This window comes from Schistocerca nitens, chromosome 10 (genome assembly GCF_023898315.1).
Source record: "Schistocerca nitens isolate TAMUIC-IGC-003100 chromosome 10, iqSchNite1.1, whole genome shotgun sequence".
Taxonomy (NCBI): domain Eukaryota; kingdom Metazoa; phylum Arthropoda; class Insecta; order Orthoptera; family Acrididae; genus Schistocerca; species Schistocerca nitens.
This window is the reverse complement of record NC_064623.1, coordinates 183307457-183323042: the sequence shown is the minus strand read 5'-3', so window position 1 is coordinate 183323042 and position 15586 is coordinate 183307457. Positions and strand designations below refer to the sequence as shown.

Genomic DNA, 15586 nt, shown 5'->3' with positions numbered 1-15586 from the left:
CTCACTGCTCACCAGACTACACGGTCATTCAGAGAGAGAAGAACATACAAGAATATAAGACTGATATACCAAGAGACCAAGAAAAAGTATGAGCTCTGCATGCATGACAATGTCGTTGGTGCAGCTATGACGATTTTGCCCTCTCTGCCAATGGTACTGTCCATTATTATGCATCCTAGGGCAAGTCCTCAGGACTTCTCGAACATGCCTGCCCCCCCTCCCGCCCCTTAATGGTTGGGGGTTTTCCTCCTGCTGCTTTCCTCACACCCACTTTGGGAGCAATGGCTCCTCACCCACTGGGGATGCCAATCCATATTTCCCAGCCACAGACACATCACCTTTGTCTGGTTTCTCACTCCAGGGAGGGGTTCCTCGGGACACTTCCCACCAAGATTTCCGTTGGTCTGCAACTCGATACCAGACAGTGGCTGAGGAAGCCATAGGCCACTGGTCATAGGGCTTCATGATCTTCTTCAGTCCCTGAAACTAATTCAGGGAACTGCTCCCAGCTATCCAAACCTGCTAAAGAAAAGAAAGTCAAAAAGAAGTCTTCCAAGACGAAGGAAATTCTGGTGGTCTTTACGCTACTGGATCCCACACGTTGTGTAACTGTGGCAGTGGCAATGATCCCAGTGGACCCTGAGGCTCCAGATCGCACTACACAATTTATCTCTGAACCTATGTATCTTGATATCCAGTAACCCAGTAGCAGCAGCTGACCTTGGAACATAACCTGCCTCTTTGATTCCTTAACTTTCTAAGTGGAGTTGTATTTCTTTTCTCCACCACCTGGCTGAGTTACGTCATGTCTTAAGGTACTTCCTGCTTTCTGCATTGCCCTTGGTTTCCAGCAATACAGACCTCTACCCTTAATGGGCACTGAGGATATTTTAGGACTCACGCTGATTATGATAGTGTGTCAGCTGGAATTTGCACATACGTTCTGAACTCTGTATATAGCGTACCTGTGGCTCTTGATACAACGTTGGAAGTTGTAGCTGTTCGGGTAAGGGCCCTTCGGGATTTTTAATATCTGTAATGTTTATCTCTCTTCCAATGGTGGTGTACCTCAGTATGTATTGTCTGCATTGATTTCTCAGCTCCACCCACTTTTCCCAATCTTGGGTGACTTCAGTACCCGTAACCCTTTTTGGGGTGGAACTACGATCCCTGGCCGCAGTGAAGACAATGAAAACTCACTGGCAGATCTCGACCTCTTTCCCTTGTATATTGGTGCCACCACACACTTCAGTGTGGAACATAGAACTTACTCAACCATTGATCTTTCTATTTACAGCCTTGTCTTCTTCCATCAATCAACTAAACGATTCACAGTGACCTGTGTGGTAGTGATCACTTCCCACTCATCCTGCCGCTCTCTCGAACACATATCAGTGGTTTACCAGCATTATCTTCTTACCATCTTCAACTGTATCTGGAGCGAGGGTGAGCTCCTATCTCTGTAGTAGGAGAGCAGCATCGTACCAGTATCCCCTAGATATGGACAGCTATCGCCCAATTACTCTCACCAATATTCTCTGTAAGTTATTCGAACGCATGGCGAGCCTGCGGCTGTGTCGGCTCCTTGAGTCGCAGTGCATTCTGGAAGATGCAGAACACAGGCCGTTTCACTATAGATAATTTGATTTGCACGAAGTCTGCCATCCAAATAGCTTTTGACTGATGTCAACACGTTATTGCTGTCTTCTTCGAATTACATAAGGCTTATTACATCACATGGTAACACCACATCCGTGCTAACTCACATGAGTGGGATCCCTGGGGCCAACTTCCTATTTTTTGTCCAGAACTTCCCGTCACACCGTACTTTTCATTTACGAGTTCGTGTTTCCCACAGTACCCCCCATCAAGAGAATGGGGTTCCGCAGATCTCTGTATTAAGTGTTCCTCTCTTTTTAGTGGCAATCAAAGGTCTAGCAGCTGCTGGGGGTCTTCAGTATCACCCTCCTTGTATGCTAACGATTTATACTTTTACTACTGCTCCTCTAATGTGAGTGTAGCTGAACGTCGAATACAGGGCGCCATTCGAAAGGAGCGGTCATAGGCAGTCACCCATAGCATTCTGTTTTCCGCGGCCAAGACTCACATCATGCACTTCCGTCGCCACCGTACTATTCATCTACAATCAGAAGTTTACTTCAACGACCAGTTACTCCATGTGGTGGAGATGTGTGTCTTTTTGGGACTGATCTTCAATGCCCAGCTAGCGTGGCTTCGCCATCTTAAGCAAAGGTGCTGGTTACACCTTAATATTCTTCGCTGCCGGAGTAACACCAGCTTTACAAAAGCCTGATCCGGTCCTGTCTTGATTATGGGAATCTGTCCTATGGTTCTGCATCGCCCTATGCATTGTGGTTACTGGACCCGATACACTACTGTGGGGTCCGACTTGCTACAGGAGCCTTTCGAACTAACGCTGTGAACAGTCTAGTCGCAGAGCCAGGGTTCCGTCCACTAAACTACAGCTACTTAGTTATGCTATACATGTCCGCAGCTCCCCTAAATGGCACGAGGGAGTTTTGAACACAGCACACCCGCTTGGCGGTCCAACACCATGGCCACTTACCTACGACGCCGTTGCTACTGCAGGCCCCTCTTTATTGCACGTCTTGTTCTTGGACCGTTAACTGTTTCTATTTTGCTTTCTTATCTAGTCCAGTGCACCTTTTTCCTGTTTTCATACTTGATCTGTGTTTAGTTTTTGACAGGCTATCCACTGAGCCATCTTACCACTAACACTGAGAGGAATGAGATGGGGAGCTTCCCTTGTAAGAGTTAAGATGAGTCGATTATGACAGCATTTTAAATTTTCAAATTCGCTCAATAGTTGTATGATATACTGCCCCTGGAAGTCGATGGATAGGCAACCTGTAACTCATAACGGATGATCGTTGACTGTTTTAACCCTAGGACGCCCAAGCCTTTTTTCGTAACTTGGATGCCTAAGGGGGGGTTCGGCAAGCCCACAGGTATTAAATAAGTTTACTGACGAAAAATTACAACTTTCAAAATGGTTTATGTATTTTAACTAAGGCATCGGTTTATAAATGTTGTTAATTGTTATAAATATTGGACTGAGTGAATAAAAAACTGACATATTACACTACAATACATATACAATAGACTACTCTGAGTCCTCAACTTCAAGGCAAGAGACACACTTCACAATTTTTTATGAATGTGTGTTAACACATGTTTATGACACTGTCCACAATACTGTTTTGCTTTACTTAGACTGTTGTACTTCTGGTTCTTTGTTTTAGCTTTTCTTCCACAAACATGGCACCGACCTTTCCCTGCAGGAGGCTGACGTGCTTCTGTTGTCACTTCTTTGATTTTCTTTTGTAGAATAGTCTCCATTGATTGAACAATTTGGTTAGATAACCCTCTTGCATTGGCACTTCTTTCTTCTACCTGCAATTTCACTAGTTCCATCCCAGTTTGCAGAAGATAAAGTTTCCTTATGTTGTGTTTCTTTTCATTCCATCTTGGATGTTGCTGGATGAATATGGTAGTTGCATTGATAGCACAAATGTCGATGAGAGAGTAAAATACAGATAGAGGCCATATTTTTGTTCCCCTCTTGTAGGTGTACATACGCGCCATTTGATCAATGGTATCAATTCCACTAAAGGTGGAATTATAATATGCATTTATCTCGGTTTCATTCTTCTCTCCTCCAACAGTGCCTTTATCTTGGTGCATTGTTGACAACATCAGTAAGTTCTTACCTCAGTTTCGTTTTTGCTGTGTAGGACACCAAAGTTACTGGAGGCCTACGTGTTGGGAACTGCACTAACTCACTGCAAGTTTACAAGATAAATAACAGCTGACTGACATCAACAATCACTTCCTCTGAAAGTAAACCGATTGTTGTGAATATCAAGAATACCAACCAACAAGAAAGTAACTTGCATTGTTGTGGAGATGAGAAATACGAAATCCTACTAAGGGAAATTTTCTATAGCATTGAAGCCTAAGGGGGGGGGGGGGGGGATTTGCTGGACCCATAATAAGTTTATTTATTTTTTCTTTCTAAGCAGGAATTTTCTATAAAATATATTGACACTAACGTTTCATAAAAAAAGCCACTCAAAGGGAATATGTAGTGTGAAAGTTACTTGGGCAAACGCAGGGGACATAAAAAAATTGTGGGTTCAACGAACCCCCCCCCCCCCCCCCCCCCCTTAGGCGTCCTAGGGTTAAACTATTGAGTGATGCAGATGCCACGCACTGATTAATAGCTCTCCGTTTCCTTTCCTACAGCCGGTGCAGTTGTCGGAGAGGCACGCTGGAGTATTTTTATTTATATTTTGTGTGTTTTTGCGAGTGCTGGAAGACTCTGACTAACGTGCGCGTGTGGTGGCCCTCTGTTTGTGCCGGCAGAGACGCCGCTATGGCTGCTGCTGCAGATCGCGCCCATCAAGAACGAGCGGGACCTGGTGGTGCTGTTCCTGCTCACCTTCCGCGACATCACCGCCCTCAAGCAGCCCATCGAGGCCGACGACAGCAAAGGAGGTGAGTGCTCTGCACGCCCAGCCTCTCTGCACTGTAGTGGGGAATCCCAGAACAGACAACTTCTCTTCTCCAAAGAATTTCCGCTGTTTTCGAGACCCGACCTCGACTCTCTGTGTACGGTTCTTGGTTTTCGGTTTTCAGTTCTCTTTTCTCAATTTCTCTTTCTCAGCTCTCGTATGTACATTTGTTTCCGTTGATCAACACGACTCTTAAGTCCTCGGTCTTCAGATCTGTACTGATTCTCAGTTTGTGCCTCCTGCCCATTACTACTGGAATTCAGATACAGAGAGAAATAACTGTTGATGACATGCCTCGCTCAGGCCGTCCAGGGGCTACTACTGCAGTGGATGACCGCTACCCTTTGACTGTTCAGAGATGTCACTAAACCCGCCCAAAGATGTAAACAACCTTGCATGAGCAGCGCCTATTAGACGGTGGGGGTCGGACCGCCGATCATTTCCAGTCATTCCTCTAGGAAGGAGGTACATGGCTCGTGTTATATGTAGTTCAACCATGCCTAGATGGGCAATACCGCGGTTCGACCGCGCCCGCATTGTTACTTTGTGCCAGGAAGGACCCTCAACAATGGAAGTGTCCAAGCGTCTGGGAGTGAACGAAAGCGATGTTGTTCGGACATGGAGGATATACAGAGAGAAATAACTGTCGATGACATGCCTCGCTCAGGCCGCCCAGGGGCTACTACTGTAGTGGATGACCGCTACCTACGGATTATGACAGCAACGCCACCATGATGAATAATGCTTTTCGTGCAGCCACAGGACGCCGTCTTATGACTCAAACTGTGCGCAATAGGCTGCATGATGTGCAACTTCAACCCCAACGTCCATGGCGAATTTCATCTTTGCAACCACGACATGATGCAGCACGATACAGATGGGTCCAACAACATGCCGAATGGACCGCTCAGTTCTGGCATCACGTTCTCTTCACCGATGAGTGTCGCATATGCCTTCAACCAGACAATCGTCGGAGACGTGTTTGGAGACAACCCAGTTAGGCTGAATGCCTTAGACACACTGTCCAGCGAGTGTAGCAAGGTGGAGGTTCCCTGTTGTTTTGGGGTGGCATTATGTGGGGCCGACGTACGCTGCTGGTAGTCATGGAAGGCGCCTTAACGGCTGTACGATACGTGATTGCCATCCTCCGACCGATAGTCCAACCATATCGGCAGCATATTGGCCAGGCATTCGTCTTCATGGACGACAATTCACGCCCACATCTTGCGCATCTTGTGAATGACTTCCTTTAGGATGACGATATCGCTTGACTAGAGTGGCCAGCATGTTTTCCAGACATGAACCCTATCGAACGTGCCTGGGGTTGATTGAAAAGAACTGTTTATGGACAACATGACCCACCAACCACTCTGAGGGACCTACTCCAAATCGCCGTTGAGGAGTGGGACAATCTGGACCAACAGTGCCTTGATGAACTTGTGGATAGTATGCCACCAAAATACAACCATGCATCAATGCAAGAAGACGTGCTACTGGGTATTAGAGTTAACCGGTGTGTAGAGAAATGTGGACCACCACCTCTGAAGGTCTCGCTGAATGGCGGTACAACATGCAATGTGTGGTTTTAATGAGCAATAACAAGGGCGGAAATGATGTTTATGTTGATCTCTATTCCAATTTTCTGTACGGGTTCCGGAACTCTCGGAACCGAGGTGATCCAAAACTTTTTTTGATGTGTGTATATAATACTTATATACCATTTATTTTAAAATCATATGTAGCCTGTCTGTCCAAAGGTCAAAGGTGTAAGAATATGAAGTAATTTGATACGTAACTTTTCGAGATTTCTGCTAACAACGTTACCCTTTATATAGTATATACAAAGTTATATGCCATATACAGTCAAAGAAATATGTAGTCTGTGTCCGTCTGAACTTTTAATTGATTATCGTGTAAAAATCTGAAGTAAATCGATCAAGAATTAAGCGAGATTTTTGATAACAATGCTAAACATATAATTTCTCTTTATACAGTAGTGTAGATTAGTTTGCCTCGAACGGGGTCCAAAGCCCACTGAAATTGTATAAATAGTAACCTATAACCACACTGGCGCTCACTGGATGATCAATAATTTATGTATTGTACTACAACTGAAAATAGTAACAAAATTAGTCTCGCGAGAACTACACTCCTGGAAATTGAAATAAGAACACCGTGAATTCATTGTCCCAGGAAGGGGAAACTTTGTTGACACATTCCTGGGGTCAGATACATCACATGATCACACTGACAGAACCACAGGCACATAGACACAGGCAACAGAGCATGCACAATGTCGGCACTAGTACAGTGTATATCCACCTTTCGCAGCAATGCAGGCTGCTATTCTCCCATGGAGACGATCGTAGAGATGCTGGATGTAGTCCTGTGGAACGGCTTGCCATGCCATTTCCACCTGGCGTCTCAGTTGGACCAGCGTTCGTGCTGGACGTGCAGACCGCGTGAGACGACGCTTCATCCAGTCCCAAACATGCTCAATGGGGGACAGATCCGGAGATCTTGCTGGCCAGGGTAGTTGACTTACACCTTCTAGAGCACATTGGGTGGCACGGGATACATGCGGACGTGCATTGTCCTGTTGGAACAGCAAGTTCCCTTGCCGGTCTAGGAATGGTAAAACGATGGGTTCGATGACGGTTTGGATGTACCGTGCACTATTCAGTGTCCTCTCGACGATCACCAGTGGTGTACGGCCAGTGTAGGAGATCGCTCCCCACACCATGATGCCGGGTGTTGGCCCTGTGTGCCTCGGTCGTATGCAGTCCTGATTGTGGCGCTCACCTGCACGGCGCGAAACACGCATACGACCATCATTGGCACCAAGGCAGAAGCGACTCTCATCGCTGAAGACGACACGTCTCCATACGTCCCTCCATTCACGCCTGTCGCGACACCACTGGAGGCGGGCTGCACGATGTTGGGGCGTGAGCGGAAGACGGCCTAACGGTGTGCGGGACCGTAGCCCAGCTTCATGGAGACGGTTGCGAATGGTCCTCGCCGATACCCCAGGAGCAACAGTGTCCCTAATTTGCTGGGAAGTGGCGGTGCGGTCCCCTACGGCACTGCGTAGGATCCTACGGTCTTGGCGTGCATCCGTGCGTCGCTGCGGTCCGGTCCCAGGTCGACGGGCACGTGCACCTTCCGCCGACCACTGGCGACAACATCGATGTACTGTGGAGACCTCACGCCCCACGTGTTGAGCAATTCGGCGGTACGTCCACCCGGCCTCCCGCATGCCCACTATACGCTCTCGCTCAAAGTCCGTCAACTGCACATACGGTTCACGTCCACGCTGTCGCGGCATGCTACCAGTGTTAAAGACTGCGATGGAGCTCCGTATGCCACGGCAAACTGGCTGACACTGACGGCGGCGGTGCACAAATGCTGCGCAGCTAGCGCCATTCGACGGCCAACACCGCGGTTCCTGGTGTGTCCGCTGTGCCGTGCGTGTGATCATTGCTTGTACAGCCCTCTCGCAGTGTCCGGAGCAAGTATGGTGGGTCTGACACACCGGTGTCAATGTGTTCTTTTTTCCATTTCCAGGAGTGTAATTGGAAATGAACAGCGTTGCCACAGCCAACAAAATGGGCACAACACATTCACCTGCACTTCACCTTCCTAGATTCAGCCATTGACCTCCAAACACCCACTTCACATACAGTAACAATTTCTTTGTGCTACTAGTCAGCAGCAGAATGAGTATACCGGATGTTTCAGGAGGAAAAGTACATATTTTAGCAGGGGGGGGGGGGGGGCAGGGTGTAGACTGATTTCGAATAAATATTGCATGAACATGTGTCCAACTTTTACTGGTTACAGAGTAACAGCTGGTTACACATACAAGATTTCACTTGGTGCTCGTGTTGCTATGGGTCTCTTAATAGATCATCCTTTTTTTTTTTATGTTAGAGTTGTGAAGCTGTGACTGAGTTTACATAATTGAATTTCTCAGCTGTGATTGTAACTTGTTTGCCAATTCTACTGTATCGCTGAAGGATGCCACTCGTGGTCCCATCATACAAACGCCGTGTATGCAGATGTCGTATTTGTGTTCGGGTTTTGGAGCGGAAGCTTTGTAGCTACTTCTAGAGAATACATGTAGATGATTTCCTAACTGCAGAGTACCATATTTAAGAGTGTTTACTGAACTGCTTGAGATTGATGGAGTGCCTGGCAGACAAATCTCATATGAACGTGAAACTGAATGGAGTGTGAATGAAGTAGAATTGGTAGAATGCAGACCTTCAACAAGCAGACATAGAATTTCTGAACGTATTGATATTCCACATACAAGAATATGGCGGACATTATATATCTGTGCCATCAAGCCTTACGATTTACAGCACGTTCAACAACTGTGATAAGGAGATGAAAGTAGACGACTGGAATTTTGTTGCTCCGTAATTGCATATCGATATATAAACCTGTTAGTACTGTTTACTGATGAAGCCACTTTCACTCATAAGAATACGAATAATACTCGTTAACCCATATTGGTGGTCCGACGAAAACCCACATGCCTCTGTGGACACACATTTTAAAGATCGCTTCTCTGCAAATGTGTACGCTTTATATAGACAATTAGTTGATTGGACCTCTAGTGTTAGTGTATCATCTTACAGGGCTTTCCTATCTAGACACCTTGAAAACTAGCTTCCAGCGCTATTGCAAGAGGTTCCTTTGGCTACAGGAGGAGATAACATCTTCCATTACGACGGTCCCCTGCACTCTCTGGTCTTCAGGTGAGACATTTCTCTAAAAGGCCGGCAACGGCGTATCAAACGGCTAGTAAGCTGCGTGCAGGCCGAGGTTCTATATGTCTCGGCTTTTCTCGGTTCTTCTCGTAAGTATTCGGTACAGCGCGACGCTTCATCTATGAATCGTGGTGTCTGAGTTGTTTACCCTTCGTTATTTCTTTGTCATATGAAGAACACTCACAGTTCCAGTGGGTGCTGGCACAAAGAGAGGAAGTCTAGCGATCTAGCAACACAAGCCTTTAAAATACGAGGGGCGTTTGAAAAGTCTGTGCAAGGTCCGAGAGATGGCACCACCGGCGCGTATCGAAGTCCTGTTTAGTTAGTAACATCTATGGAAAGAACGGACACCAAGCTGCAGCCATATTGGTCTATTTCTTTGTGTTTGGCATTCGTGTAAATCAAGGAACTCGAGGGATTGTCAAAAAATGGACGAAGAATAATTTCGTGTGGCGATTAAACTTTACTTTATGAAAGGCAAAACGCCTCAGGAGACTAAAGAGAAGCTTTATAAACAGTACGATGACTCTGCACCTTCGATTAGAACAGTTCATAAGCGGTTTCAAAATTTTCGGAGTGGCGATATGGGCACAAGTGATGCTGAACGTTCTGGACGCCCTGTGGAGGTTACGACTCCAGAAATCATTGATAAAATCCATGATATGGTGATGGATGACCGAAGACTTAAGGTCGTGAGATTGCTAGTGTTGTGGGCATCTCGAATGAACGGGTACATAATATACCGGGTGATCAAAAAGTCAGTATAAATTTGAAAACTTAATAAACCATGGAATAATGTAGATAGAGAGGTAAAAATTGAAACACGTGCTTGGAATGACATGGGGTTTTATTAGAACAAAAAAGAAAAAACACCCCATATTGCTAGACGCGTGAAAGATCTCTTGCGCGCGTCGTTTGGTGATGATCGTGTGCTCAGCCGCCACTTTCGTTATGCTTGATCTCCCAGGTCCCCAGACCTCAGTACGTGCGATTATTGGCTTTGGGGCTACCTGAAGTCGCAAGTGTATCGTGATCGACCGACATCTCTAGGGATGCTGAAAGACAACATCCGACGCCAATGCCTCACCATAACTCCGGACATGCTTTACAGTGCTGTTCACAACATTATTCTTCGACTACAGCTATTGTTGAGGAATGATGGTGGACATATTGAGTATTTCCTGTAAAGAACATCACCTTTGCTTTGTCTTACTTTGTTATGCTAATTATTCCTGTTCTGATCAGATGAAGCGCCATCTGTCGGACATTTTTTGAACGTTTGTATTTTTCGGTTCTAATAAAACCTCATGTAATTCCAGGCATGTGCGTCAATTTGTACCTCTCTCTCTGCATTATTCCGTGATTTATTTAGTTTTCAAATTTATACGGACTTTTTGATCACCCGGTACATTTGGACATAAATATTTGGACACGAGCAAGCTATCCGCAAGATGGGTTCTGCGATTGCTCACTCTTGACCAGAAACGGAATCGTGTGAAGTGTTGCAAGGATGGTTTGCAGCTGTTCAGAAAGAATCCGCAGGACTTTAAGCGTCGTTTCGTCACTGTGGATGAAACATGGATACATTACTATACTCCTGAGACCAAACAAAAATCTAAACAATGGGTTACCAAGGGAGACTCTGCACCAAAAAAGGCGAAGACCAGTCCTTCGGCCGGAAAGGTTATGGCGACTGTCTTTTGGGATTCGCAAGGGATAATCCTTATCGACTATGTGGAAAAGGGTAAAACTATTACAGGTGCCTGTTATTCATCGTTATGGGACCGTTTGAAAACCGAGCTGCAAGAAAAACTCGGGCGACTGGACCGCAAAAAAGTCCTTTTCCATCACGACAGTGCACCAGCACACACCTCAGCAGTTGTGGTCGCAAAATTAATGGAAATAGGATTCCAACTTTTTTCACATCTCCCGTATTCTCCAGACATGGCTCCCTCGGACTACTAATTGTTCCTCAATATGAAGAAATGACTGACGGGACAAAGATTGTATTCAGACGAGGTGGTGATTCCAGCAACTAATAGCTATTTTGCAGACTTTGACAATTCCTAGTATTCGGAAGGGGCCAACAAATTAGAACAGCGTTGACGAAGTGTATAAGTCTAAAAGGAGACTAAGTCGAAAAATAAGAAAGGTTTACCCCCAAACACGAAAGTAGTTTTTATTTTTGCACGGAATTTTCGCCCCTCGTACATAGAATGACAGAAGAAAGATGTGAGAATTTTCAATATCTATTACAGTCGCTTAATCGATGGGTATTGAAAATTTTCTATGAAATAACATTGCAGTTACGAGCAAAACAATTTAAAGATTTAGTTGATAATGAAAGCACAAAAAATTACAATAATTGGTTGAGAGGATTCATTTTTGTCTACGTCAAGATGCTAAATCTGCAGGCATGAAGCACATGAAAGGGGGTATGCAGGGTGAATCACATAAAACATGCACCGCATATATTACAGAAACGGAAAATGATATGGATTTGCGGTTTTCACAGAGTGGGTTGGTAGTCAGGGGCTCATTTTGTTAGCCAATAAACAGGAGAAATTATATTTTTGTGTAAACTTACACTTTTGTAAATGAAACAATGGGTATTGATATTAACTAACTAAAAGTAGGGTAAATTAGAATGTCAGTGGTGTTTGTTGCAGGAGTCAAGTGAGAGTCATTTACGAGATATTGTATTTTGAAAAGTTTCCACACCAACACTTATATGTGCCATTCAGCCAGCATAATTGGTAGGTACGTTGTTATATGTTTGCTTACAGTGTCCTTGTGTGTTCCTGAGTACATTGCGACTTGCTAGTCCGTTAATGTGCGACAATCCAAGCATTAGCTCGTGAGAACAGACCATCTTCCATGGATGCTGGAAGATGTTGCTCTGCATACTAGGAGAAACATGTGGTACCAACATGGATGTGCAGCCCATAGTGCACCAAGTACTGCAGTATGTCTTGACGAATTGTTTCCAAACCATTGGATTGGACGCAGAGGCCCTGTACCTCGGTCGGCCCGTTCCCCGTATTTGACTCCAGTAGACTTCTTTTCTATACCAATCACACCCGATGATATACAACGACGTGTAGCTGCAGCCTGCTCGGATATCTCCGCTGAAACACTAGAACGTTGGCAGCAGTCGTTCAATACGGGACTGGAAGTGTATATTGCCACTGCAGATGGTATTTTAAACGCAACCTGTGATGGTTCAAATGGCTCTGAGCACTATGGGACTTAACATCTGAGGTCATCAGTCCCCTAGAACTTAGAACTACTTAAACCTAACTAACCTAAGGACATCACACACATCCGAGGCAGGAGTCGAACCTGCGACCGTAGCGGACACGCGGTTCCAGACTGAAGCGCCTAGAACCGCAAGGCCACACCAGTCGGCTGTGATAGTCAGTTGTCTCGTTATTGGTCAGAATCCACATAACTATTGCATACATCAGTTCTTCTATAGTGTGTGGTTACCACAGGCATTTTACAAGTGTCGGTAGGGGAACTTCTCAAAAACGACCCGCACTAGCCGCGTGGGATTAGCCGAGCGGTCTAGGGCGCTGCAGTCATGGACTGTGCGGCTGGTCCCAGCGGAGGTTCGAGTCCTTCCTCGGGCATGGATGTGTGTTTGTCCTTAGGAAAATTTAGGTTAAGCAGTGTGTAAGCTTAGGGACTGATGTCCTTAGCAGTTAAGTCCCATAAGATTTCACACACATTTGAACATTTTTTTTTGACCCGCACTAGATTCCTGTAATAAACACTACTGACATTCTAACTTATCCTACTTTTTATTTGTTAATTTCAATAGTCATTGTTCCATTTAAAAAAGAATGTGTTTGTACAGAAAGAACCCCTTCTAAGCATTATTACAATTTGTTTATTGGCTAACAATAATAGTCTCTGACTATCCATTCCGTGAAAACCGCACATCAACAGCACTTTCCATTTCCGTAATATGTGCAGTGTAAGTTTTAGGTGATTATATAGTACTGGAAAGAATGAAACTTCCTGACAAATTAAAGCTGTGTGCCAGACCGAGACTCGAACAGTTTTAATTTTCCATGAAGTTTCATATCAGCGCACACTACGCTGCAGAGTGAAATTTCATTCTGGAAACATCCCCCAGGCTATGGCTAAGCCATGTCTCCGCAATAGCCTTTCTTCCAGGAGTGCTAGTTCTGCAAGAGCTTCTGCGAAGTTTGGGAGGCAGGAGACAAGGTACCGTCAGAATTGAAGCTGTGAGGACGGGTTGTGAGTCGTGCTTGGGTAGCTCAGATGGTAGAGCACTTGCACCCAAAAGGCAAAGGTCCCGAGTTCGAGTCTCGGTCTGGCACACAGTTTTCATTTGCCAAGAAGTTTCGTATCAGCGCACACTCCGCTGCAGAGTGAAAATCTCATTCTCGATTGGAAAGAATGTTGGTCAAGTCAAGGGGCATGCCTGATACGATTCTTCAATTTAAAACCCCCAATTATTGAAGTTACGAAGTTTTGAGTGCAGAAATGAAAATTAGAGCATTAGTAATTGATTGCAGGCCTCGCATTTTAAGTGGGCTTGACTGCACCCTGCCCACAGTACGATACTGCAGTGAGAAACATCTAGTTTCTGATTTGTGGGGTTGTGTTTAAAAAGAAGATAGCATTGTGGAAGGACCAAATGTTGACAAAAAGTGCCGTCCATTTCTCTAAGTTCACTGACGTAAAAGAAAATGCGGGTGTTTGAAGAATTGCGTCTGTCCTTGAAAGAATCACTAGGATAGTTTCCTAAACGTTTTGAGGACACTGCCAATCCTACATCTGTTTCCTAGACCGTTTGCCGTTTCTGTTGAATGTGCCCCGTTGCATGTGCAGATGTAACTGACTGGTGTGCAACGTAAGTCTCGTTTTAAAGACAAATTCTCTAATGTTAAAACTGTTTAGTACGTATACATTGTGTTCCTTTGGTAGAGTTTGCACGTCTCCATAATGAGGCTCAAAAGTGCTACAATAGTTCAGTCAACTATGTGAAAGACCTTTTTAGTTTATGAAACTAGTAAGTCGCAATTACGTGACAGCCATAGATAGAAGAGCTGTTAAAACGTTCTCGTCTATCCGTTCGTAAAAAAAAATAAATAAATAAAATAAAAAAAAGAGGTTATGTGTTGGGCGCGCCAAAAATAATTAAATGAAACTGAAAGTTTGAGCTAGGTCGAGCGCCATGCCACATGTGTCGGGATACGCCTCAGAGCCGAAATGTCGGCTGCCAGTCATCTAAACTTCTTGTTCCCCAGAAGATGGATCGGAAGAATCATCACGTTTCTTGCTCCTCAGACCTTACCACTATACGAGGTGTGGCTAGAAAAAAACCGGACTAGTACTGGTGAAACAATAAAACGAATGCAATAAAACTGAAAGACGCGTGGCCTGTCACGTGACTCTCGCTCCGCCTACTGCTCGAGTTTCATCTGCCTCCTGCACTCAGTCTGCCCGTGGCGTCTGTTTTAAGTAGTTGACGTTTTGTCTGTGCGTCGGAAAATGTTGAGTGTACAGAAAGAACAGCGTGTTAACATCAAATTTTGTTTCAAACTAGGAAAATCTGCAAGTGAAACGTTTGTAATGTTACAACAAGTGTACGGCGATGATTGTTTACCGCGAACACAAGTGTTTGAGTGGTTTAAACGATTTAAAGATGGCCGCGAAGACACCAGTGATGACACTCGCACTGGCAGACCATTGTCAGCAAAAACTGATGCAAACATAGAAAAAATCGGTAAACTTGTTCGACAAGATCGCCGTTTAACAATCAGAGCAGTGTCTTGAGTTAACAGGAGTTGACAAGGAAAGTGTTAGGCAGATTCTTCATGAAAGTTTCAACATGAACAAAGTGTGTTCAAAAATGGTTCCAAAGTGTCTCACAATTGAGCAGAAGGAACGCCGAAGAATGATTTGTTCTGACATCCTGGAAAACATTGAAAGTGATCCCACCTTCTTACAAAATATTATTACTTGCGATGAATCGTGGTTTTTTACTTACGATCCCGTAACTAAACGCCAATCGATGCATTGGAAAACTCCTGGTTCTCCACGACAAAAAAAAAGCACGAATGTCAAAATCGAAATTCAAGGCAATGATGATTGTTTTTTTTTTTGACATCAAGGGATTGTGCACATTGATTGGGTACCAGAGGGACAAACAGTGAATCAGCATGACTACATTAGCGTCCTGGCTACCCTACGTGAACGAGTACGGAGAAAACGGAACGA

The 15586-nt window shown here is 44.9% G+C and overlaps 1 protein-coding gene across 1 annotated transcript in view; it reads left to right on the top strand.

Annotated features, from left to right (window-relative positions):
• The window catches only part of LOC126209975 (potassium voltage-gated channel protein eag-like), a 125075-nt gene that overhangs the window by 23848 nt on the left and 85641 nt on the right, over window positions 1-15586 (top strand). The window contains exon 2 of the mRNA XM_049939086.1: window positions 4408-4539. Within this exon, the coding sequence (XP_049795043.1) occupies window positions 4408-4539 (132 nt within the window). The remainder of the gene's footprint in view (window positions 1-4407; window positions 4540-15586) is intronic.